Here is a 26,010-nt window from a genome sequence, read left to right as displayed (position 1 = left end):
GTGGGCACCATTGCCATTATAAAAGAACAAGGGAGGCATTCATGGTGAGTTCCAGCACCTCTTTTTCTAGAAAAATAGCACCGGTCCTACTTAGTGGTGAGGATTGCTTTCCAAGGCAAGTCATGGTATATGCTGCAGATCCCACAGATATTGCACACACCCCAATCTCTAGGTGGTAAGAGACTTCAGGGGTGCCAGCACTTAGCCAGGGTTCCATTTCTTTGGAATGAAGGTCACTGGAGACAGCGGCGTAGCTAGCTGCTTGGATGCCTGGTGCTGGGGCGTGTCCTGCAGCCGGGGGGGGGCAATTTGTGCCCATAGGGGTGGGGCATGCCTCTCCAACACTTAGTGCCTCTCCACCACCTCCCCCTCAGCTGTAGGGCGGCTGAGGGAGAGACAGTAGGCAGGCGCAAGTCCCACGCTGCAGTTTCAGGCAGCGCGGAACCTGCAGGTGCCTAAGCCACCACGTCACTCCTAAAAAGTTTTGTGAGCCCATTCTTTAAAAACTCATTTTGTCACCTCTCCTTCAGTGATGACACACGGGTCGGACCGCACCCCCATTCCTAGGCCACTGACTGAAGACTGTGGTGTCTTCAGGGCATTTGGTTTTGATACGGAGGGGGGGGCATGTCTTCTTCACCTCCTTCTTCGCTACAGTATATCCATTTATTTCCAATTGTCAATGTCAAAAGGGACTAAAATCTATAAAATTCAGAAAATCAACGTGCCAATTTGCTCAATTTCTCTAGGACTCCATGACACCTCCCCTGTCCTCCATAATCCCTCAAGCAAGGTGTCAAGGCCCTAATCCTGTCAAATCACTCTGCCAAGCCTTTCCTCCGGGCAATGCCAGGTGGCAGACCATGCATACATGGACCATTGTCTTCTCATCACTGGTACTCAGGAAGTGCTTATCTGCACATATCTCCAGCTCTGCATATTCCCCCCTCCCACCTCCATATGTTAATCCTGTGTAACCCAACCTCTTCTTAATGTATTCATGATGTAATCTGTGTAACCCAACCTCTTATTAATGTATTCATGATGTAACTGGGATGTATTTTGCACTGTATTCTGGGACATGGAGGGAAGTTTCAAAAGTTCATGTCACCCCTTTCTCGCTGTTCAATCTCGCCTTGAACCTGTTGCGCAATAAACTTGGATCTTCTGCAGTTTGCTCCTGTCTCCGACTGAGCTCATTTTCCTCTGCAGGGACCCGCGGACTTAGTCCGACAAGCTGGGTGGCAGAGCAGCCTCGCACCCAGATTTTACCATAACAGTTTTATTTGCATATATATGCAACCTAAGCACAACAAGGAAGGGCTCACAGCATTAACATTCCAACAGACACCTTCATTCCCCATTAGGTTTCCAGTCCCTGCAAAGTCATAGTTCTTGTGTCAGCACAGAGAGCAACTTGAGGTTGTCTGTGTCTCTCGAGCTTCCACCCCAAGACCTGACTAGAAACAAAGACTTGGCTATTTTGCTTCCAGCCAGTTGAGGGAAGAGAGGCTTACCTCCTGGAAGAGCAGCTGGGGACCATCATGTTGGAGAAGGCTGCTATAGGGCAAGAACGCAGTTTGAGAGATCACTCAGGAAAGCAGAGAAGCCTGGAAGGGCAACATAAAAGAGATGGAAGCTTTCTCAGATAATCAGTTTTTTTAAAAATGAGACAAAGACTGAATTATGAGACTTCCTAGAAAGATGGGGAGAGAAAAGAAAGAGGGATTGTGGAATGGTTGGCAAAGCTTCTTGGATGGCTTTAGGCCTTTGAGGAGGTGGGAGGAGAGAATCTGAAGAGGAACAGGTTTCCATTCTTTCCTTATCATCATGTCCAAGTCCAAGGAACAGAGTGTTGATTCAAGGGAGTGCAGGTGGAAAGATCCCTATCATTCAAGGTCCTTAGGATCCTCACAGCTTCAGGGTGCCTCTTAACTTCAGAGATCACACTGAGAAAGGGCACCCCTTTCATCGCAGGATCACTTCCTTTTATTTTCTGCAGTGTAGTGGTCCTTATTGAATCCGGTTGCCCTCCTTGCCTCACCCCCTGACTGGCCACAGAAGTTAGCAGCCTGGACCCTTCTCAATATTTTCTTTGTACACCTAATGTTCACTCCTTTAGAGGTACGACAGCTTTCCTCATGTTCTGGAGCATTTGGCACCAGTGTGAAGGGACTGGTTCTGTTTATGGATGTATGTGCACATGGCTTCTCCAAGCAAGACGGGGATCTGCAATTGAGATTCCTCTTAGTTTGGAAGGGACTGCATATGTGCATTGGTGCATACATGTGGCCCCTTTGGACTGATGGGTCTTCTCTTAGCAGAATGGCAGCAGCAGGAGCACTGAAGCAGCAACCATCTTTGCCCCATGTACCAGCATTAAGTTTACACTTAAACCATGGTTAAGATTGACCATGGTATAAAGTGATGTCTGAACCAAGACATTGTGTCTACAAAAAGGTCTTGTGGACTCTGAGATATTGCCCATCAATATTGGTTGGCTTGTGCCAATAACACATGTTCCCTGCTCTCTTCTGTCATTATATATGACAACTACGTTTGTCTGCCTGATTACCTTAACAATCTGCATATGGTAATAAATCAAAAAGCCTTTGTGATGGCCATACAGAACGCTTTTCTTTCCCTAGTTGTGTTGGGTATACATACACTGGCATTTCAGCAGCCTCCAGGCTTTTCCATGCATTGAACATGAAGAAGTCATGTTAGGATATGTCTGTCTATCTTGTAATTTCTTCTTGGACAATCATCTAATAAGCCATCTCCTGAGATCCTTAACTCATATATCAATTGAGTTGAAGGAATTTAAGAAATGTTGAAGGCACAAATGCAGACAATTTCAACAAGAAAGAAAAGTAGGAGGTATCTAAGAAACCAGTGTGGCTACATAAGGAGCTTACAGATTTTTAAAGGGCATGTATAGTATAAGAAATGGAAGAAAGGGGAAATCATTAAGTAAGAGGATACAAGAGAAGCCAAAAATTGCAGCGGAAAGGTAAGGCGGACCAAAGCTCAGAATGAGCTCAGGCTTGTAAGAGAAGTTAAAAAGAATAATAATAAATGTTTCTTCAGCTATGTTCTAAGAAAGAGGAAGAACAAATAAGTAGTAGGTCCTCTGTGTGGAGAAGATGGAGAAATGCTATTGGGTGACAGAAAGTGGAACTGCTCAACACATACTTTGCCTCTAACTAAAGAGATAAAAACAGGGGTACATTCAGGTATGGATCCAGAAAAATATTGTGGCCACGGTGTAAATGTTTCCTCTTCGGCATAAACCACGAGAAAATGGGCTTCCTGGGACTGAGGGGAGACACGGCAGTCCAAACCTGAAGAATGACTGCTAGAGGAGACTGTATTAAACACGAGAAGGAGGTTATAACCTTGGACTAGGCTCCATCTTCTTTTCCTTCCAGTTGGGTTTTATATCATATTTTTGAGAAGAATTAAATCACACAATGGGTTTGAAAGAGAATTTTGAACTTGGCAGTGAGTGGTTTTTTCCCCTTTTCTTTGTTTGCCCTCACAATTGAACCAGCCCTTAGAACTAGGATCTTTGGGGGTTCCCCAGCTGGTCCCCCCCCCCACTCCTCGGTTTCCAGCAAGTCCATGACATTGGCTACCAGGGGATTGATGGTGGGATGAGGATGAGTGGTCAGAGGGAGAAGACTGGGAGAAGGGGGTGTTGGGAGCCGAAGGGGCAATAAATTTTGGTTGGCTGAGGTCATAGGAGGTTGATTGCAGGTGTGAGGGTATTGGCGGCGAGCCTTCGGCTCGAGTGGCAGTTAGGCATTGGTAAAACCTGGTTGGGGGAGGGGAGGTGTGGCCATCACCTGCCCCTCCATGTTAAAGGGTATTGTGTTAAAGGAATCTGGGGGTCATGGTTCCTGTCCGAAGCCCGGGTGGAGGCTAGGGCCTTGGCACAACCTTCCGGTGACCCTGGGGGAGCTCCAAGTTGATATACACTAAAAGGGCTGCCCCTACTGGTGGTTAACCCTTGTGAGACTTCCTGCATGGCGGGCAGGAGTCAGATATAGTCAGTTCAGTTCCAATGTCTAAGCCAGGGGTCTGCAATCTTTAAGACAAAAAGAGCCACTTGGACCCGTTTCCGAAGAAAAAACAAAACTGGGAGCCGCAAAACTCGTCATTATAAAAATAACTTTTTTGTCACTTTTTAAAATTATTTCTTTGTTTGACCCCTCAGAATTACTCCTCCTCATAGAAATAAACGTTAAATTAACAAGTTACCTTTTTGTGTGTGTGTGTTCTTCACTCCCCTTCAAAACAGTGACCAGCGTACATGCCCCCTTTCAATGCAGAGACCAGCGTACATGCCCCTTACAATGTAGCGGGTGGGCTTGAAGGTGACGTCAGGACGGTGCGTGACTAACACATGCACCGCCCCCATGCGACATCACAGCCAGTACAGCACCCGCCACAGTGGGGAGTGTCGGGGCGCACAATGCGCCTCCTCCCCTCGCTAGTATCCACCCCGGAGCCGCAGCAAAGGTGTAAAAGAGCCACATGCGGCTCCGGAGCCACGGGTTGCAGACCCCTGGTCTAAGCCAATACTGCTCATATTCTGTAACCAATAAAGCTGTGGCCTAAATTTTGCCCATTAACCTAATATATGGTGTCCACGTGTTATTATTCAGCATAAGGGGGAGGCCTCGGGGTCTTGACACACAATAGGGTTTAGTGAGCAGGAAGAGGCTGAGGCAGAGAGCAGTCCCAGCTCAGAGGCAGGAGAGGAGGCTAGAGAGGAGGAGCAGGCTAGAGAGGAGGGGGTCCAAAAGGCAGCAATGAGGCAGGCTGCTGAAGAATTTGGGGACTCTCCGCCTCCTGCTGCAACCAGCTCCCCTCCCACCTGGTCTCTTAGAAGACACAGGGAAATGAAGAGCACAGAGCAGAGATTGGTTGTGCACTCTGCAACCGACTGGAGGAAAAAAACCTGGAGAAGAGAGGTCTTAGACAGCTGTGGACAGACAGGGACCTTCAGTTGTCACAACTGCCACATTGGGGCAAAACCTATGGGAAGAGTTGCTGTGATTACTAGGCCTGTGCTGTTTTGGCACACACACATACACACACACAGTCATACCTTGGGTTAATTATGCTTCAGGTTGAGCATCCTCAGGTTGGTCCCGCGGTGACCCGGAAGTAACGGAACGGGTTACTTCCGGGTTTCACTGCTTGCGCATGCGCAGACGCTCAAAATGATGTCACGCGCATGCACAGAAGCGGCGAATTGCGACGCACGCACACGCAGACGCAGGTTGTGTTCTGCTCAGGATGCGAATGGGGCTCCGGAACAGATCCTGTTCGCATCCAGAGGTACCACTGTATATATATTGCTGACCCTTGCTTGACTCTGGCTCCTGACAATAAGTGACGCTTATTTTGAATTGTGACCAGACTGTTAATTCTCCTGGAAAGCTACCAGGTACGCTGACATTCAAAATACAAAAGTCCAGTCAGCGTGCAAAACCCTACATAATTACAGGTATTGTCTTTGGAATGGCGTGCATTTATCAGAGGAGAAGCGGCTCTTTTTGGAGGGCAAGTATGGTGGTGTGCATAAAGGACAGTCTCATTTGGTCCCCAAGCTATGTCAAGATGATACTGATAGGCTTTATGGCTCCAATAAATCCCTAGCTGAAGTGGAATGGCACTTACACAAGTACAGGAAGTTGGCTTCAGAATACCCCTACCTGAAGTGGAATAGTATTTATAAAAGAACAGGAAATTACCTTGAACTACTCAAAGAAGCACCAGGATGTTCCTACTTATTGATGGACTGTCTTGGCTGCTTGAATGCCCACTACCATTTCCTTATACAAAAATGTATAAAGCGCCTTCACTAAGCAGCAAGCACCCACATAAGACAGCAGTCATGCAGGGCAGTCACATTGCTGTCCTGATCCTGGAACTTCTCATATGCTCATATGCTGCCGCTCAGCAAATATCAGGTAAGAGTTCCCTCTCAGAGAGGTGTGGATGATGATAATGATGATGATGATTTCAATTTACCGTATTTTTCGCCCTATAGGACGCACTTTCCCCCCTCCAAAAATGAAGGGGAAATGTGTGTGCGTCCTATGGGGTGAATGCAGGCTTTCGCTGAAGCCTGGAGAGCGAGAGGGGTCGGTGCGCACCCCTCTCACTCTCCAGGCTTCAGGAAGCTATTTGCAAGCCTTGGGAGCCCGCGGGACTTCCTGCTGGGCTCCCTAGGCTTACGGATAGCAGCCTGTTCTGGGGGCTAGGGTCGGGGGAAGCTCGGGCTTCCCCCGCCCCAGCCCTGCGCCTGGGGAAAAAATATTTCCCCCCCTTTATTCCCCCCCCCAAAAAAACTAGGTGCGCTCTATGGGCTGGTGCGCCCTATGGGGCGAAAAATACAGTATATACCGCCCTTTAGCAAAAGATCCCAGGGTGGAATTCCACAGCCCAAACAAAAGAAAATGGTATCACACAGCCTGAACAATATAAAATTGCATTAGAAACCGTACAGAATGTGTCCTTGGACCTGAAACTGAGATTGATCCAGCAAAAATGAATGTTTCAAGTACACTGGACTCCACAACATTTGTCTAGGAAGGAACTAAGAGCTTTGGCTGCTCAAACAAAGCTTTCCGTTTCTCTGTGGAACACGATGTAAGGCGGTTTTGGATAGCATGGGGGACTCGCATCAAATATTAACAGTTTTCTCTCTCATTATAACAGGGAAAACCTGTGAGAAACCCTTGAAAAATACAAGAATTCAATGGTTGTCTTCTTACTCATTCCTGTTGCATTTCTTCAATATTGCTACCTGCTTCTTAAGCCCCCCCTTCATTGTTTCTTTGCAACTTGATAGTTTCCACCTGGATCCCAGAGCACTGGGCTTGCCTTCTCCCAAGACACAATGGGATGTGTTAAAAGGACACAGCTTCCACCATCTGTTGGACTCACTGTGCTCAGAGGCAGCTCCTAGAGCTTAGCAGAAATCACAAGGCTCTGAGGAAATTAAGCAATTCTTATATGCATGAATAAGGATGAGGCTGAGCAGTTAAGCAGCGCTTCCCTACTCAGCCAGCCATCCCAACCAGTTGTGCCATCAACACAGGTCTTTGGGGCAGACGTCCAGGGCCCTGCTCTGGATTGAGCAGGGAGGGCCCTCAAACACAGTAGACCTGGCTTAAGTCATTTTGAAGTAAGTGAAATAATACACATTACCATTAAATCCAGAGTTTAACGCTGCTGACCTGCACCACTGATCCCAGCTGACTCAAGAGGGTCGGAACTGAGCTTTGTGGCTGGTCAAAATAATATTGAGAATAATATCAGTCAGAAAAACAGGATAGGTGCCTCATCATAAGAAGGAACAGGGTAGAAACTCAATTTAGTTTGCATTTAAATGCAAATCTACTGAATTTGTACTTCCCGAAATAATATGCGAACTGAAACACAGAGCGGTTCTCCAGCCAAGTAATGTGTACCAAACTGTATATACTAAAGTATTATAGAAATACTGTAAAATTAATGAATGTTAGAAAAATGTTGGAATGACGTTATATGGCTTTAGTAGAAATGTTATAAGGAACTAAGTATAAATAGATTAATAGAGTATTAAAGGAAAAATTAAGGTTAGAATGTGTCTAGATAATTATAGGGTAGAAAACAGAGGAAGATGGAAAGGAATTGCTGAAACAATTAACAGAAGTGGAATACAAAAAGGGAGGTGTGAGGAGGTCGTTGAAATAAGTGAATGGAAGATAAGATATTGAAATTGTTTGATGTGTTTTAAACGGTTTTTGTTTTTTGTTAGTTTAATGTGTTAGTGTTATGTAGTGTCTTTGTATTGTATTGTATTGTCTTTTTTGTGTGTTTAAATTGTTGGAAAAGTAATAAATATTATTTAAAAACAAACAAACAAACTGTATATACTAAAGTAAAATGTGCATAAAAAGGTATATAGGTATATATAAAATGTATATATATATAATATATAAAGATATATATCAAAAGGTATATCGGTGACAATGGCATACAAAATGCATAATAATAATAATAATAATAATAATAATAATAATAATAATAATAATAATAATTTATTATTTGTATCCTGCCCATCTGGCTGGGTTTCCCCAGCCACTCTGGGCGGCTTCCACAAAGACCAAAAATGCACTAATATGTCATACATTAAAAACTTCCCTGAACAGGGCTGCCTTAAGATGTCTTCTGAATGTCAGGTAGTTGTTTATCTCTTTGACATCTGATGGGAGGGCGTTCCACAGGGCGGGCGCCACTACCGAGAAGGCCCTCTGCCTGGTTCCCTGTAGCTTTGCTCCTCACAATGAGGGAACCGCCAGAAGGCCCTCGGCACTGGACGTCAGCGTCCGGGCAGAACAATGGAGGTGGAGACGCTCCTTCAGGTCTACTGGGCCGAGGTCGTTTAGGGCTTTAAAGGTCAACACTAACACTTTGAATTGTGCTCGGAAACGTACTGGGAGCTATATCTTGTATATGTTAAAAATGTTAAGTGTTGTTACGCAGTAGTTCATGTGGATGGCGATAGATGGCGATGCGAACTACAGTCTGAAGACAGAATTCTGAAAAGTGACTAAGTCATTGCAGCAGCTTGGGAGGGCAAGAGGAGGGAGACTGGTTGGCTGGCTGGCAGGTGGGCAGGCAGGTAGCCCGGGTGAGTGAGTGAGTGATTGCACAGGTCACCCAAGCAAATGCCATGGGTGGGCATGTGACCCCAGGGGAAGCAGCAGAACAAGAGGCAGTGTGGATAAGCCCTCAGTTGTTGGACAGCCATGTTCAGGTGCAACACACATACTTTACATTTCCCTTCTCATTTTCATGCTTTGCAAACGCTTCTGCATTCCTGACAGGCTGAGCAACAAACAAAATTTTGCCAAGTATGATAAAAGGAAACAAGAAAGTTTCTGAGTGTGTGTAATGTCAAACGTACTCAGATGGTACCACTATCATGACTACAGAAATGAATGGTGGTTTGCCTTGATGCTAAACAAATTTCCTTGGGAACAAGTACCAGCATGTTGTAGAAAAGGATATGTTTTATCACGTAAAAGTAAGGGCAGACCCACTGAAATTAACAAACCTAAGTCATGTCCATTACCTTCAGTGGGTCTACTCTGAGTAGGGCTAGCGTTGGATACAACCCAAGGGCATTGCGCTGCAGAGGTTGGGAATTGTCTTTCTGCCAAAGGGCTGAATGAGTGCTCCGTCCTAGTGGTGGATGTGACCCGATGTAAAAGTGCCTGGGTGTTGAAATCCAATGTCTTCATCCCTCACCTAAATTTAGTCCAGGGTTATCATTTCCGTAGTGTTTCTCTTTTGGGAGGTGAAAAAAAACCACTTTTTTGGATTTTCCACAGAAAGGGTAAATCTGGATTAAACGGAAAAAGAATGTGTGATGGCATTTTAATGAGGACAAAATTGTATCGTAAGACTTGCATGTATTAGCAAGTGCGTCCACAATAAACTGCCATGTGGAAGCTTCCTCAGGGTGTGATAAGGAAGTTTCTCTCTCTCCCCCCCCTCTAGGAAGATATCCTTCAAAATGCAAACTCCCTACAGAAATAGGAAAATGCAAAGGAATCTTTCCAAGATTTTACTTTGATCTCCACACCAGGAAGTGTGAAGAATTCGTTTACGGCGGCTGTGGAGGCAATGCTAATAACTTCAGGAATCCGGTGGATTGCATTTGGGAATGTGAAAGGTCTGGTAAGGGAAAATGCTACCTTTTGGGTCTCATCTGGACAACCAAGAACCTGCACTTTATTCTTAACATGCTGAACAGTCTACTGCAGGGGTCACCAGTATGATGCCCTTGGGTAGAATAGCACCCCGGAGGTGCCTTTCTTTTTGCAGTTTCAGACTATTTGAGCGGCACAGTGGTCAGTCCCCCTGGAAGATCTGTGATGAATTGCTCATCATTTAATCCGCTTTCATTCCTGGAGGAAAGGGCTATTAAATTACTCATTTCTTCCATTATTTTCTCTGTTCTGTACAATATGGAAAAATGGGGGCGCTTACTGAAGAAGGAGCGGGGGGGGGGGGAATCAGGATTCTTCTTTTGCAACTCTACTTTCCCCCACATATCTAATCGCCATATGCTACAATGGTATTGGAGATAATGTGGAAAGGTAGGACCAGACATTTAAGCAATAAATAAAAAGAAAGATGGTTGTAGCAGAACCATGAGGGCAGCCTGCTCAGAACTGGAACCTTTTTTGGTCTGTGTGATTTTATTTATTAAAAGCATTTTAACCCAGATTGGCTTTCATTCAGATCAATAAAAAAACCAAGACATTCCCTGCCCACATGATGACAATCTAAAAAACATGGCACAAAAGGCAAAAGGGGACGGAGAGGGAAGAGGGAAAGCAAACCCAGTTTAGAACGATTTTGCCCATCTCTCACGGTCAGCGCTTGATCCCTTTCCAGAAGTCCCTCATTTCTCACTTGGAAGAGATTATCTCAGGGTTTGGAATCACAAACATGACATCTTCCAATACTGTTATCTTCTGTGTTTCAAAAGGTGAAATTTCAGATATGAGTCTTGCCTTCTTCTCTCTTCTTTTTTCAGACTTGCTGCCTGAAAAATGCAAACTGCCGCTAAACAAGGGAGTACGGGGCAGAAAAACCACACTGAGATATTTCTATGATTTCAAAAAGAAGAAGTGTACAATGTTCTTTTATAATGGCTTTGGAGGCAACAGAAACAACTTTCTGGATATTAGACAATGTATTCGAGAGTGTGCAGATGTTGGTAAGCGCAAATAAATTTGTGGGCTTTCCCAGGCAGCCCTAAATGTCCTACACTTCATTCTAACCATTAGTCATGGACAAGTGCTGTTTGAACTCCAGCGATGCAATTGTCTGTTCTTTCCTAGGCCACACCTACGCCTTTAAAAAGCACTATGATACCACTTTAAAGTGTTGTAAAGGTAAGGTAAAGGTAAAGGTACCCCTGCCCGTACAGGCCAGTCTTGACAGACTCTAGGGTTGTGCGCCCATCTCACTTAAGAGGCCGGGGGCCAGCGCTGTCCGGAGACACTTTCCGGGTCACGTGGCCAGCGTGACAAAGCTGCATCTGGGCGAGCCAGCGCAGCACACGGAAACGCCGTTTACCTTCCCGCCAGTAAGCGGTCCCTATTTATCTACTTGCACCCAGGGGTGCTTTCGAACTGCTAGGTTGGCAGGCGCTGGGACCGAGCAGCGGGAGCGCACCCCGCTGTGGGGATTCGAACCGCCGACCTTTCGATCGGCAAGCCCTAGGCGCTGAGGCTTTTACCCACAGCGCCACCTGCGTCCCTTTTAAAGTGTTGTGGCTTCCCCCAAAGAATTCTGGGAACTGTGATTTGTTAAGGGTGCTGAGTGTTGTTAAGAGAACCCTCCTTCCTTCGCAGAGATTTAACAACCAATCCTTCTTCACAGGGAACCTTGGAAACTGTAGCTTTCTGAGGTGGGTAGGGTGTCCTGACAACTCTCTGCACCCTGAACAAACTAGTTTCTAGGATTCTTGGGGGGGGGGGGGGAGTCATGACTCTATCATAACACTTGAAAGGCATGGTGTGTCAATTTGGCTAATTCTAAATATTCTGAAAGATATAAGAAGACAAAAACCAAAAAGTGAAGTGAAAAAGGAATGGGAGTGCCTAAATGAATACCTTAAAAGCCAGGGTTCGAGGGCAGAAATCTGGAATAACCTTGTGAAGTGAAAGGATAAGAAAGAGGGATTTATATCTAGATGCTAGGATAGAGATGATAAGGAAAACAGGGTGATACAACGAGAGGTAAAGGAGGTGCTGTGGGATTGGTGGAAGTCAATGTTTGTTTTTCTTTTTAGTGTTTATATTATTAACTTGTAAGATATGGATTTTTTTTTTGTATGCTGGTTTTTGTGTTTTGTGTATTGTTATTTTTTGATATTTTTCGTGTTGTTGTTGTGTGGAAAATACTAATAAAATTTATTATTTAAATAATAATAAAAAAGAAAGTAAAAAAGAAAGGCATGGTGTGAATGTGGCCCCAACTGAGTCGCCTTCCTATAGGAAAGGAAATCTGCCATGAGAATGGGGGTGGCAATAGCTAGTTGACTGTGTGTTCGCTTTTTAAAAAACCCTCAGAGGGGATTAATCTTATTGTTCTGGAGAAGAAGAAACACACAGGTTTCAAGGGAAAAGAAGGAAAGCCCTTGAACTCTCTTTAGCTTCAGTATTGAGATTCTAGCAATTGTTTCATCAAGTCTGGAGAAGCTGCGGCTTTCCAGATGCTGTTGGACTACAACTCCCATCATACTGTTGTCATCTGGCATCTGGAGCATCACAGCTTCCTCATCCTTGTACTAAAATGTCCACTGCAGCCGCAAAGGCAGGGGACACACTGGTCCATGGGGCTTCTCTGCCGACAGCAGTCTGCCATCAGCCAGCCAACAGCTGCCTATTGTGATTTAGTTGTTTAGTCGTGTCTGACTCTTCGTGACCCCATGGACCAGAGCATGCCAGGCACTCCTGTCTTCCACTGCCTCCCACAGTTTAGTCAAACTCATCCTGGTAGCTTCGAGAACACTGTCCAACCATCTCGTCCTCTGTCGTCCCCTTCTCCTTGTGCCCTCCATCTTTCCCAACATCAAGGTCTTTTCCAGAGAGTCTTCTCTTCCCATGAGGTGGCCAAAGTATTGGAGCCTCAGCTTCAGGATCTGTCCTTCCAGTGAGCACTCAGGGCTGATTTCCTTAAGAATGGAGAGGTTTGATCTTCTTGCAGTCCATGGGACTCTCAAGAGTCTTCTCTAGTACCATAATTCAAAAGCATCAATTCTTTGGCGATCAGCCTTCTTTATGGTCCAGCTCTCATTTCCATACATCACTACTGGGAAAACCATAGCTTTAACTATACGGACCTTTGTTGCCTATTGTGATACTTACAACCATTCCAGAAGATGGGACTGGCTGTCCTTGCCTCTGGCTCCACCTGCTGACTGCTGAGGTAGCTCAGTCGACAGAGCGTGAGACCCTTAATCTCAGGGACGTGGGTTTGAACCCCATGTTCCCTTCATTGCAGGGAGTTGAACTGGATGAGACCCTCGTGGTCCCTTCCAACTCTACAATTCTGTGATACTGTTGGGGTCCATGTCTCTCCCCCCCCCCAAGTCCCAGTGGGCACCAGTGACCACTGGGCACTGGGAACTGGAGAAAGATAGAGCAGAATAGCACTGTACGCCGACCACGTTGTATTGAAACCGAGAGATCCTTTCAGTGAGACAAGTTCTAATCATTATTCAGTAGTATAGCTATAGCGCGTGTCCAGATATAAACTTAGGGTTCTAATCAGAGAACACCCACTGAAAGTAATAGACATGGCTGATAGAGCTATTACTTTCAATGTAATGGGTCTATTCTAGAATAGAGGTTAGTTGGAAATGACCCTTATTTAGTTGGAAATGACTGAAATACTTTGTATATTTAAAAGTTAGATACAGATATTGAACAGCAAGCTTCCACTTACTTCAATTACAACCTTTTGCAATGTTCCTTAAGGTTATGGCTGTCATATTTTATAATAACAATAATTTGTTTTTGCCATAATGTTCTCTTTTTCAAATGGTGCGATTATATATATGAGCCTTTTGCCTTTGTTTCCTCCCCCCACCCTCCAGTATATATGCCCAAGAGATGTAAGCTCCCTGTAGTCAGCGGACCCTGTAGAGCGTACATTCGTCGCTACTTCTATAATACCAAGACCAATAGGTGTGAGCTGTTTATCTATGGTGGCTGTATGGGCAATGAGAACAACTTTACAGAACGGATAAATTGCATCCGTCAGTGCCAAAGTTACGGTAAGACAAAAAACCCACCCCCACCCCCCACAATCGACAGCACCTATGGTACATTCTTTCCCCCAGATAATTCTGGGCATGGTACTAAGGGTTGTCAGGAATAGTAACTCTGAGGGGTAAACAGCAATGTTGAGAACTATTTGAGGGAAATATTGTGTTTTGAATGTAAAGTATAGTGTGCACACAGCCCTAGAGTGCAGGGAGACTTGTAAAAGTAAAGGGACCCCTGAACATTAGGTCCAGTTGTGACCGACTCTGGGGTTGCGGCGCTCATCTTGCTTTATTGGCCGAGGGAGCCGGCATACAGCTTCCGGGTCATGTGGCCAGCATGACTAAGCTGCTTCTGGTGAACCAGAGCAGCGCACGGAAACGGTGTTTACCTTCCCGCTGGAGCGGTACCTATTTATCTACTTGCACTTTGATGTGTTTTCGAACTGCTAGGTTGGCAGGAGCAGGGACCGAGCAATGGGAGCTCACCCCATTGCAGGGATTCGAACCTCCGACCTTCTGATCGGCAAGTCCTAGGCTCTATGGTTTAATCCACAGCACCACCCGCGTCCCTCTAGGGAGACTTTTAAGTGTATTCAAATGAACAATGCAGCAAGATCAGGGTTGGGAGCATGACCCTCAACTCCAACAGGGTTTTGTTCTGCTACTTCAGGAAAGTTTTTAATATTTGACGTTTTATTGTGTTTTCATTATTCTGCTGGGAGCCGCCCAGAGTGGCTAGGGAAACCCAGCCAGATGGGTGGGGTATAAATAATAAAAAATATTATTATTATTATTTTACTGTCTGACGAGGGCTAAAGTATGGAGAAGTGCCTCAAAAGAATGTTGAAAAATGGCAGGCTAGTAAACAACAACACACAAAACTAATGACATTTTTTTTCTTTTTACTTAGTAACATCAAGGTACTTGAGCAAAAAACCTCGTGTTAAATTTGTTGCCATTGTGTTGTCAATTAGGATGCGGAGATATAGAACATTTCCAGTGATTAGTGGTCGTTGTTTTACATTGTATGGTATGGTGTTGTGGGCAAGGGCTAACTGATGAAGACTGATGGGACCTGATTCCAACTCCATAAAAAGACCATCCCCTAATGGCTACTGGAGCTCAGGAATAGGAATAGCCTATGTCCCACCTTAATAATAGTGTGCTACCTTCCTTCAGATTTCTTTAGCTTATATCCAATTAATTTCTACTCTCAGTTGACTCACTGAACCTCAGTTGGTCATGTGCATGAATTTCAATGCTTCTATTATCTGAATAGAACTAGTGTTGGGTACAGCCCTTCATGACCAGCTCTCCTTTCCCCCCTCAGGTCCACGTGAAGACTATGACCCCAAACAACGATTCCCCTGATTAATCTTTCATTGTGTCCTCTCATGGAGCAAAGGCACCGAGTGAAAGAATGCTGACTCTCTTACAGCTGTACCAAACTTTGCGGGAATTTCTTGCCAATGAACTTAACTTTTCTTCAGCAAATTGTAGTCTGCTCCTTGAGTGTCATTGTCCACAGTCTCTTTTTATCAAATGCCCATTTTGTTTCATTAGTTGTTTGTTCTGAGAGGCTTCCCTGATGCTACCACATTACTGGTGTCCAGAGGAGCTATAGTGCAACAAAAGCAGGACAAAAATAAAACACGACATTTGTGATTTCAGTTACAGGATACCTGTATGCACGGCTTCAAAATGAAGCGGTGTGACCACCCCAGAACTTTTGCATGTGGAAACAGCATTAAAAGTGGGATTGCGTATGACCACCCCACTAGCACCGTGAGCACAAATCATCATGAATGTGTAATAAAAAGGAAGTAATGTGTAATAAAAAGGAAGTCTGAGGGTTACAGGGAAACAGCTACTATAGAGGGAACCTTATGGAATCTGAGTTAATGCCACAATGCCTTTATACTTTTAGTCAGTCTCCAAGCTATTTTCCTAAACAAAAGTTTCCAATATTAGACCTCTGGGAAGAACCATTTTCTCAGGCAAATCGCTCTTCATGTTCCATATATTTAGAGCACTTTTCCTTGTTGCAAATATAGCAGGAAGAAAACAAAGAAAGGAGCAAAATCAGCTTACATTAGCAATAAGAACAACCCATCTATCCTAACTGAAACATACGTATTAATATAAGCAGTTCATTTGTCCAAAGAAATATCCAAATAGCACTGATGATAAGATAACATGTTTCAAATATAGAAAGGCAACTGAAAAACGAATGATGGGTGTTGTCAGGGAACTGACATTGGAGCGAGAGGCGAAGGGAAGGCTCCCAGATGATGCTGGCGAAGGGCCCAGCAGGGGGAGAGGCAGCTCGGTAGAGGGGGAAGCAAATCAGCGCAACACCAGGGATAAAGGGGGGCAGATGGGGGAATCGGCGAGAGGGCTCCAGGACTCTTCACTGGACATCAGCGGAGAGAGCACAGGTCCTCCGTTACCCACGCCCTCCCTGCGCAGAAGACTCCCGCGCAGTGAGAGGAGGAGGAGACTGGGCGTCAAACAACTTTTATGTTGGAAGAGGTTTAAGAAACGCCCACTAACGGATTCTGCTAGCGACTGAGGCAGCCATGATGAGAAGGGCTGTGCAGTCAGAAAGGATTAACCAGGCAATTTAGCCTAGAGAGGCGGCAGTTTACGCACGAGCAACCCATACGCATTACAGCAATCCGTTAGTCCCTGAAGTTGCTTGTGCACAGCAGCAGACAGGCAGCATCATGAGCAAAGCCGGAGAAGCGGACGTCACGGAGGGAGCAGCTGGAGTGCAAAATCTGGTGGAGAGGAACCGAGATTTGGAACAGCATGTGGCCCTTCTGACGGCGCGGCTGGACGAAAGGCGGTCTCAAGATGCACAGGTCAGACCCACCCCCATAGCAAGGAAGGTACCGGGATTGGTACACAAATTTGGAGGGAAGCCCCAGGACTATAGTGCGTTCCGAACGGAAATAGAGTACGCGTTGGAACTGCAGCACGGTGATTTTGCAGACGATGGGGCGAGGGTTGCCTATATCGTAGGTCACCTGGAGGATGGGGCCAGGGAATGGATCAGGCCCCTAATGGCGACGCAGAATGCCGCCTTGAAGGACCTGAGGAAATTCTTCCAGGCAATGGATGCAATGTTCTCCAGTGATGTACAACGAAGTGTGACTCGGCGGGAACTGATGAACTGTAAACAGGGGAGCCAGTCAGTTAGAGACTACTGGTCACGCTTTGCCATGATAGTTCACCGGCTCGGGTGGCAACTGGACTCTGAACCCATACAAATGTTATTTGAGGAGGGGTTGTCCCCAACGGTGAAGGATGAGCTTTCCCGCGCACCCCGCCCGCAGTCGATGGATCAGCTGACCAAGGCTGTGCTTGCGATTGGCGTACGGCAGGAAGCGCGGGCCCAGGAGAGGCGGGAAGGGAGAGAGCAACGTTGCCATGACTACCGCATTCCTGAAATACCAAGGCAGCCTTCCCCGCCAGCGGAGCCAATGGAAATAGATGGGGCGCACGCGCAGGAAGTTTCAAGTTCTAGCAAAGGTCGCAAGAAGGAGGGAAAGGATTGAAAAACCACCAAGAAGTGTTTCCTTTGCCAGCGGCCAGGACATTTTGCCAGGGCCTGCCCTCAAAGAAAGGCCTGGCAAGGAATGGTGGGAGCTGCAGGGGGTGAGGAGGAGGTGGAAAAGGAGCAGGAGCAGGGAAACGGGAAAGCTTGGCTGCCACTCAGCGGGCACAGCAGCCAGGCCAGCAACCAGTAGAAGTGCCCCAACCAGACCCCCCCAAGGTGACTATAGCCATCGAGGTGGTGCTAGAACTCCTGAACGGGCACCCAGTCAAGGTGAATGGGATGCTGGATTCAGGCAGCTCCTGTAATTTCTTCAGCAAAGACTTTGCATTAGAGCACCAGCTCCACCTACTGCCCTTGGATTTCCCCTTGCAAGTAACCACCATCGATGGCAGGGAGCTTCTGGGAGGGGAAGTGACACACCAGACCCCACCAATGAGAATGAGGGTTTCCAGGCACTCGGAGACTATCGCCTTTCACGTCGCCTCACTAGCAGGGCCCCCAATAATATTAGGGATGAGCTGGCTAGCACAACATGATCCAGTGGGGGCATGGCATCAGAGGACAGTCACCTTTGGGTCCGCTTACTGCCTAAAACACTGTCTAGGAGGGGAAACCCCAAGGATGGCCGTGGCCAGGGTGGCTGGGATGGCTGTGGAGCAGAAGGGGGAGGTGCCACCACAATATGCGGATCTGCAGGAGGTCTTCAGCGAGAAGGAGGCGGATAGACTACCCCCCCCATAGGCCCTTTGACTGCCAGATCAACTTGCTCCCGGGGGCGCAGCTGCCGGTGGGTAAACTGTATGCGATGTCGGACAGGGAGATGAAGGAGTTGCGGGAATTTATTGACAAGAACCTGAAAAGAGGCTTCATAAGAGAATCAAAAGCGGTGGGGGGCAGTCCGGTGTTCTTTGTGGACAAAAAAGACACTAATAAACCCAAGCTCATTGTGGACTATAGGGCCATCAATTTGGTGTCGGAACCCGTGACCTTCCCAATGCCCAGGATTGACGACATTTTAACGCGAGTGAGGAAGGGGAAAATTTTTACCAAGCTGGACCTCAGGGGAGCATACAATTTGATCAGGATGAGGGAGGGGGATGAATGGAAGACCACAATGTTCACACCCCTAGGGGCCTTTGAGTACTTAGTTATGCCTTTTGGATTACAGTCGGGCTCCGCCTGTTTTCAAGCCTTCATGCACCACGTGTTGGGGTCTCTGCTGTACAAGAACTGCGTAGCCTTCTTGGACGACGTCTTAATTTATTCGGACAACGAGGAGCAACATGTCAGAGACGTCAGGGAAGTGCTAAAATGACTGCAGAAGCACCAGTTGTGGGTCAAGCTGGAAAAATGTCAGTTTCACGCCAGAGAAGTCGAGTTTCTGGGGTACAAGTTGTCAGACAAGGGCCTAGTGATGGACCCAAGCAAGGTGCAGGCAGTGCTGGAGTGGAAGGCTCCCAAAACCCGGAAGGACGTGCAGAGGTTCCTAGGGTTCAGCAACTTCTACAGGAAGTTCATCAAGAACTTCGCTCACTTGACAGCGCCCATCACAGATTGTCTCAGTAGCAAAAGGAAGTTCGTCTGGACAGAGGGGGCCCAGCAATTCTTTGAAAGACTGAAGAAGGTGTTCGCATCGGAAGAGCAACTCCTGCACGTAGATCTGGAGAAACCTATGAGGCTAGAGACTGACGCATCCGACAGAGCCATTGGGGCGGTCCTTTTGCAGCAGGGAGGAGCAAGCAGGAATGGAAACCGTGTGCCTTTTTCTCGAGAAAGCTGAGCAAGTCGGAGCAAAACTATACCGTGTATGACCGCGAACTGCTTGCGATCTATGCGGCCTTTCGTCGATGGCGCCATCTACTGATAGGGGTGCAACACCAGATCCAGGTTTGCACAGATCACAAGAACTTGGAGTACTGGAGGACAGCACGAGTACTCAACCAGAGACAGATTCGATGGGCACAGGAGTTCTCCAAGTTTTCCTTCGAAATCCGATACGTGCCAGGAGAGGAAAACGTAAGAGCAGATGCTCTCTCCCGGAAGCCGGAGTACATGGAAGGAGAGGGGCCGCCGGAGAAACGACACGTGATTCCCGAGGACCGATGGGTGTGTGGGGGAACCTTGGTGGGGAAACGAGAACTGGCCGGACTTACCAGAAACAACATGTTCGCACAAACTAAGATCCGGGAACTCCGAGACGGAAGAGAAACCCAAGAAGGGTTGGAGGAGAAGGAAGGGGTGCTGTACTATAAGGGGGCGCTGTATGTACCGGGGGAGACCCTGAGGGGAAAGGTACTCAAACGACCCCACGACAACCCCACAGCTGGGCACTTTGGACAGCACAAAACCATGATGCTTGTCACCAGGCAGTTCTGGTGGCCCAGGGTGAGGGAGGATGTACGGGAATATGTATGGGGGTGCGACCGCTGCCAAAGGGCAAAGGGGGAGCGGTATTACTGGAACCCTTACCCACGCCGGGAAAACCCTGGGAGGTGGTGTCCATCAATTTTATGACCGATTTGCCCAAGTCCCGGGGAAAGACAGCGGTCATGGTAGTGGTCGATCTACTGACAAAAATGTGCCATTTTATAGCTTGCTCACATGCGGTAACGGCAGAGGAAACAGCCCGGTTGTTTGTGGAGCACATCTTCAGGTTGCATGGCGCTCCCTCGAGGGTTATCTCCGACCGCGGGAAACAATTTACTTCCCGGTTCTGAAGGAAGCTCATGAGCTTGCTGCAGGTCGAAGTGGGCTTCTTGACGGTGAGACACCCGGAGACCAACGGGCAAGCAGAAAGAGCGAACAGTATACTCCAGCAATACCTACACTCCTACGTCAGCGAGAGGCAGAACGATTGGGTAGAGAAACTAGCGCTGGCTGAATTTGCTTACAATAACACTGAACACGTGTCCACGGGAATGAGCCCGTTCATGGCCAATCATGGGTGTCATCCCAGGGCCTTCCCGGGGAGTGGGGAGGAAAGCTGGAGCATACCTGCGGCAGAGCAGTTTGTGGAAGAAATGGAGGCCCTGCACCAGCAACTTAAGATGAACTTGGAGCGGGCCAAGGAAATTTACAAGAGGCAGGCAGACAAGCGCCGCAGGGAAGGGGAGACCATATGGGTGGGGGACCGGGTGTGGTTGTCCACCCAAGGGTTACCCTTTAAGGGGGGGTGCAAGAAATTGCAGCCCAGGCGGCTGGGACCATTTGAGGTAACACAGCAGGTGAATCCCGTGGCATTTAAGCTCAAGTTGCCTGACAGCATGAAAATACACCTGGTGTTCCACAGGTCCCTACTCTCACCGCACAGGGAGGGGCGGGAATTCCCGGGGCGAGAGGGAGAAGTCACCACACACCTGCAGGTAGAAGAAAGGGAACACCACCACTTGGCCACGGAAATACTTGACTCAAGGTGGCGAGGACGCCAGGTGGAGTACTTGGTAGCTTGGGAGGGGGAACCCGGGTCGGAAAACACGTGGGTTCCTGCGGAAGCAATCGATGACAGGTATCTGGTGGAGGAATTCCACCGCCTGTTCCTGGACAAACCCAAACCCCTAGCAAGATTCTGGGAGGAGCAATTCAGAACCACAGACGATGAAGAGGATTTTGAGGGGTTTTCTGCCTCAGAGGGGGAGGGAGGAGAGGTTTCGGAGGAAGAAGAATCAGACTGGGAGGCCCACCCCGTGGGCAGGAATCAGAGCGGGTGGGAAGCGGGTTTCGAATCCTCCGGGGATGGCGACAGCTCCTTCCGGGGGTTCCCCGCCTCATCGACCGAAGAAGGGGATGAAGTTGGTTCTACAGGTCGGGCCGGGGGTGGAGGGGGTCCTGGGGGGGAGGTGGATGTCAGGGAACTGACATTGGAGCGAGAGGCGAAGGGAAGGCTCCCAGATGATGCTGGCGAAGGGCCCAGCAGGGGGAGAGGCAGCTCGGTAGAGGGGGAAGCTAATCAGCGCAACACCAGGGATAAAGGGGGGCAGATGGGGGAATCGGCGAGAGGGCTCCAGGACTCTTCACTGGACATCAGCGGAGAGAGCATAGGTCCTCCGTTACCCACGCCCTCCCTGCGCAGAAGACTCCCACGCAGTGAGAGGAGGAGGAGACTGGGCGTCAAACAACTTTTATGTTGGAAGGGGTTTAAGAAACGCCCACTAACGGATTCTGCTAACGACTGAGGCAGCCACGATGAGAAGGGCTGTGCAGTCAGAAAGGATTAACCAGGCAATTTAGCCTAGAGAGGCGGCAGTTTACGCACGAGCAACCCATACGCATTACAGGTGTGTATCCTTTCAACACTGAAATATAAAAGTCTTTCCACAATCATAGGGATCTACTTTTGCTGTCTGTCCACATCATCCCGGAAAAATAAGAGTGTGAGAGCACTGGAATATATCAATGATTTTTCCAAAACAATGAATACGCAAACAACAATTTCTGATCAAAACCCACACGATATGCCTCAGAGAGGCATTGTCATGAGCATCTTTCTGAACTAACTTGTTCCTTACCAGAAACACCATTTTTATTGACTCATTCTCAATTTAAACCTAAAGCAACAATACATATAGATGCTAAAGCAACTTTCAATTGGTTTGAAGACTGGTTTGAACATTGTAACACCCTATTGCATAGGAAACTTGAGCATCAAAGAACTTGAGTGTCTCATTTACAACTTTGCAACAAACATTTATAAACAAGTAGTATGATTTCACTTTCTGTAAATTTCCAATTATTTCCTCTGTGCTGAAACACTCAAATGTGCCAGTCCATAAATAGACACCAAAAGGTGCTGTAATTTAAGACATTGCTATTCAACAGCAGTGGGTAGCTGGCACTTGGACCACAATATTAAAAATGATCTGAAAGTATAAGGAAGATTTCTATGTACCAAATGGATTCTACTTTCTGACAAATGAATTAGCCAGTTAATCTATCCCCTTTTCACCTTCCAAAAAGGTATATGCACATGATCTCAAGTTCAAGCCCTCAAATCTGTAGGCAGGGTTAGGAAAGACTCCTGTCTGAAACCCTGGACAGCAGGTAATATCATAGCTTGGGAAGGAGGCCTGACCAATTTCTCCCTATATCAGAAGTCAAGTTATACCTGCTCATGTGCAGTTTTAAGGCAGCAACTTTAGACAGAATTCTAAAAAGCCCTTTCTCCTTCAGTTTGTTCCAATTTATTTTTTCATAAATCAAAAAAATTATGCACAGATGTTTTAAAGGAGAATCAACAGTAGTGCAGGTATATCAGTGCTGTTGAAGATACAGGAACACAAATTTCAACCAGATAAGCTTTTGGATCTCAATTGAATTTCACTCTGAGGGTGTTCGAAGTGCAGTGAACTATTAACAGTGCAGTGATGTGGTGCTGCTCACCTGACTGGCCATACAGCTCGCTGCTGTATGGTAGCCTAGGTAGTCCAGCATTCTCTTCTCACAGAGGCCAACCAGAAGCCCCAACATGGCAAGCCCATTGGTGGGAGGTCCATATTGGCTCTGGCAGTGGACTTGAGGATGTTGATTGTCTGTTATGGGCCATTGGTAGAAAGCCAAACACAGAGGTGTTAAATCTTGACCAGCAGAATATTAAGGTAGATTCTATGGGTCATATTATTGTTGATGAGTTCCAAAATACCAGCAGAAAGAGGATCTACGCTGTTGGAGATGTATGTGGGAAAGCTTTTCTTACACCAGTTGCAATAGCTGCTGGAAGGAAACTGGCACACACGATTTTTGACAGGAAAGAAGATTCTCAATTTGACTACACCAACATTCATATTGTGGTCTTCAGTCACCCACCTACTGGAACGGTGGGACTAACAGAAGCGGAAGCTAGAACTACATATGGAAGCAAGAGTGTGAAAACCTATACAACTTCTTTTATCCCAATGTATCATGCTGTAACTAAAAGGAAGACGAAGTGTGTAATGAAACTGGTGTGTGCAACGAAACAGGAGAAGGTGGTAGGCCTTCATATGCAAGGGTTAGGATGTGATGAAATGCTTCAAGGCTTTGCTGTGGCTGTCAAAATGGGAGGAACAAAAGCAGATTTTGACCAGACAGTGGCCATCCACCCAACATCTTCTGAAGAACTCATTACACTTCGTTGGTTTTTTTTAATAAGGTGCCTAGATGTAATCTTCACAGAATCATGGCAGATTCTGGTGAGATCCTGTGAGATCTCCCTGAGCTCTTGCAAGATCTTACAGAGCTCATGAGATCTTGAGAGATTTCAGGAAGATCTCACAAGGTCTTGCTAGCCTAATACTGCTATTAAACCAAATAGATTTAGTAGGATTATGCACAGGGTTTCCATGTTGGGTTGCAGCTAGCACTGTTGGCAGGGTAAGGTCCTGGCACTTACATGACCTCCCATTACTGACATTGCTGGCGCTGGCAGGGTTGAGTAAGGTTAGCACAGTGCAAACATACCGGTGCAGCCAAACTGGTGCTCATGCCAGTGTGTTCACACAACTTCAACCTCACCTCCTTCCTCCTCTACCTTCTTGTAAGCCACAGTGATGTCAGAGTTGGGATATATGCTAAGTGCCTCTCCGTACCAAATGCTACTGGTTGTGGGTAGCCCATGATTTTAAAAGATTCCACCTTCTGCCCAAGTAGTGTTTTCTAGTCCCATTGCAGAAGTGGAAGTTGCTCTGCTCATGAACTTATTCCGCCAAATACTGCCTATAATCCTGATCTCAAAGGTTGTCTCCATGGATCCTATTGTCCACCTTTTCCACTGCATATTATTTCATAGTCCATATTTTATATCTTTCCATATTATCCATAATATTCGCTACATTACAAGCGTTATTAAAATCCTGCTAAGTTTCATCTGCTTACAGTGGTCTCCTAGATAAATTACATTTTTTTCCCATTCTTGGTTGAAGTTTTGGCCTTCTTGGTTCCTGAGCCTTCCGGTCAGGTTTGTCATTTCGGCGTAGTCTAACAGCTTGGTTTGCCATTCCGGTAGAGGCTTTGTCTTCTTTCCATCTCTGGGCTAGTAGCATCCGCATTGCTGTTGTCACATACATGAAAAGTCTTTTCTGTTCCTTTGGAATGTCGGTATCCACAATTCCTAATAAAAGACTTCTGGGTTTGTTTGTTTTTACAAAAGTTATTTTAAACATTTTTTTCAATTCATTAGACCGGTAGTTTATAAATTTTACCCAAAAGGTAGACCTCTGTTATTATGGACACAAGTTCTGTCTTTTTTCTGATTTAACTGTTTGCCATACAGTCTTTGTTGAATCTGGATATTAGTTGACAGTATGTAAGCAGTTTCATATTTTTTCTCCTTTTAAATACTTCGGCATGTTTTTGATCTCTTCTTGAAGATGAACCATATCTTGGTAAAATATATAGTTGTACATTCTTCTTTTGGCTGTAATAGTAATGTTCCAGTGGTGACATTAACAGTGCTGGTGAGTGCCTTTTTGAGATTTTGGTGGTGAAACTCATAATTTTTGTGGTGCAGGCTGTGCCCATGGCCATGACGTGTGATTTGACAGTGAGTTTGGGGTGACCCAATGCAAAAACCCTGAGGATTCATGAGGATCCATGGCTTGGAATCACTTTTTTTGGCCCAAGGTGTCGTCATGAAGCTGTGGATCTGAGTTTTTTGTGGTGCAGGCTGTGCCCCTGGCTATGATGTGTGATTTGATGGTGAGTTAGGGGTGGCCCAATGCAAAAAGCATGAAGATCCATGAGGATCTGTGCTTTGAAACCATGTTTTTTGGGCTATGGTATGGCCAGGAAGCCGTGGATCTGTGATTTTTGTGGTGCAGGCTGGGCCCCTGGCTATGATGTGTGATTTGACGGTAATTTAGGGGTGGCCCAATGCAAAAAGCATGAGGATCCATGGGGATCCGTGCTTTGAAACCACTTTTTGGGCCATGGAATTGCCAGGAAGCCATGGATCCGAGGTTTTGGAGGTGCAGGCTGTGCCCCTGGACATGATATTTGATCTGATGGTGACATCGGGCTGATCTAGTGCAAAAATCATGAGGATCCTTGAGGATCCGTGTTTTTTAACCATGTTTTTGCGCCATTGCGGCACCACGAAACAGTGGGTGCGTGTGTTTTTTGTTCTGCCTACAGACTAAGATGTGGTCTAGAGTATCATGGTGGTTTTATTTTGTTTCAATATAAAAATCATATGAATTAATGAGGATCCGTGCCTTGGATCCATGTTTTTGTGGCGCTGCAGTGCGGCAAAGTGTTGGATCCACCTTTTTTATAGTCCAGTCTGTAGGTGTGCCTTCCAGATGTGATCTGACACTGGATTTGTTGGAGTTATTTTTTTTTTAAGTGGAGGATCCATGAGGATCCGTAACCCAGTCCCTAAAAGTGCAAAGGATTTCTGAGTTTGTTCCTTCTCCCTTCCTATATTTAAGCACATCGTTATGTCATCCGCACATGCGGAACCTTGGAATCACCTAGCCCTACTCAGAGGCAGGTTAAGAGCACAAGCTTGTGCATGACCACTCGGAAGTAAGTCCCATTAACGGAGAACTACCTCCCCCATCCCGGTGAGCGTAGGATTACAGCCTAAACGGAGGATTTCGCCCACCCCAACCGGTCTTTTCAG

General features: G+C 46.6%; 1 protein-coding gene across 1 annotated transcript; it reads left to right on the top strand.

Moving 5' to 3' along the window:
- The first annotated feature begins 5,778 nt into the window (after positions 1-5,778).
- LOC114585905 (carboxypeptidase inhibitor SmCI-like) lies at positions 5,779-15,295 on the top strand. Its single transcript, XM_028708775.2, has 5 exons — positions 5,779-5,984; positions 9,568-9,747; positions 10,613-10,795; positions 13,685-13,864; positions 15,186-15,295. The coding sequence occupies exons 1-5, from the start codon at positions 5,792-5,794 to the stop codon at positions 15,224-15,226; spliced, it is 777 nt and encodes a 258-aa protein (XP_028564608.2). The 5' UTR covers positions 5,779-5,791; the 3' UTR covers positions 15,227-15,295.
- The last annotated feature ends 10,715 nt before the right edge of the window (positions 15,296-26,010 follow it).

This window comes from Podarcis muralis, chromosome 15 (assembly GCF_964188315.1).
Source record: "Podarcis muralis chromosome 15, rPodMur119.hap1.1, whole genome shotgun sequence".
Taxonomy (NCBI): domain Eukaryota; kingdom Metazoa; phylum Chordata; class Lepidosauria; order Squamata; family Lacertidae; genus Podarcis; species Podarcis muralis.
This window is presented reverse-complemented; position numbering and strand designations above follow the sequence as displayed.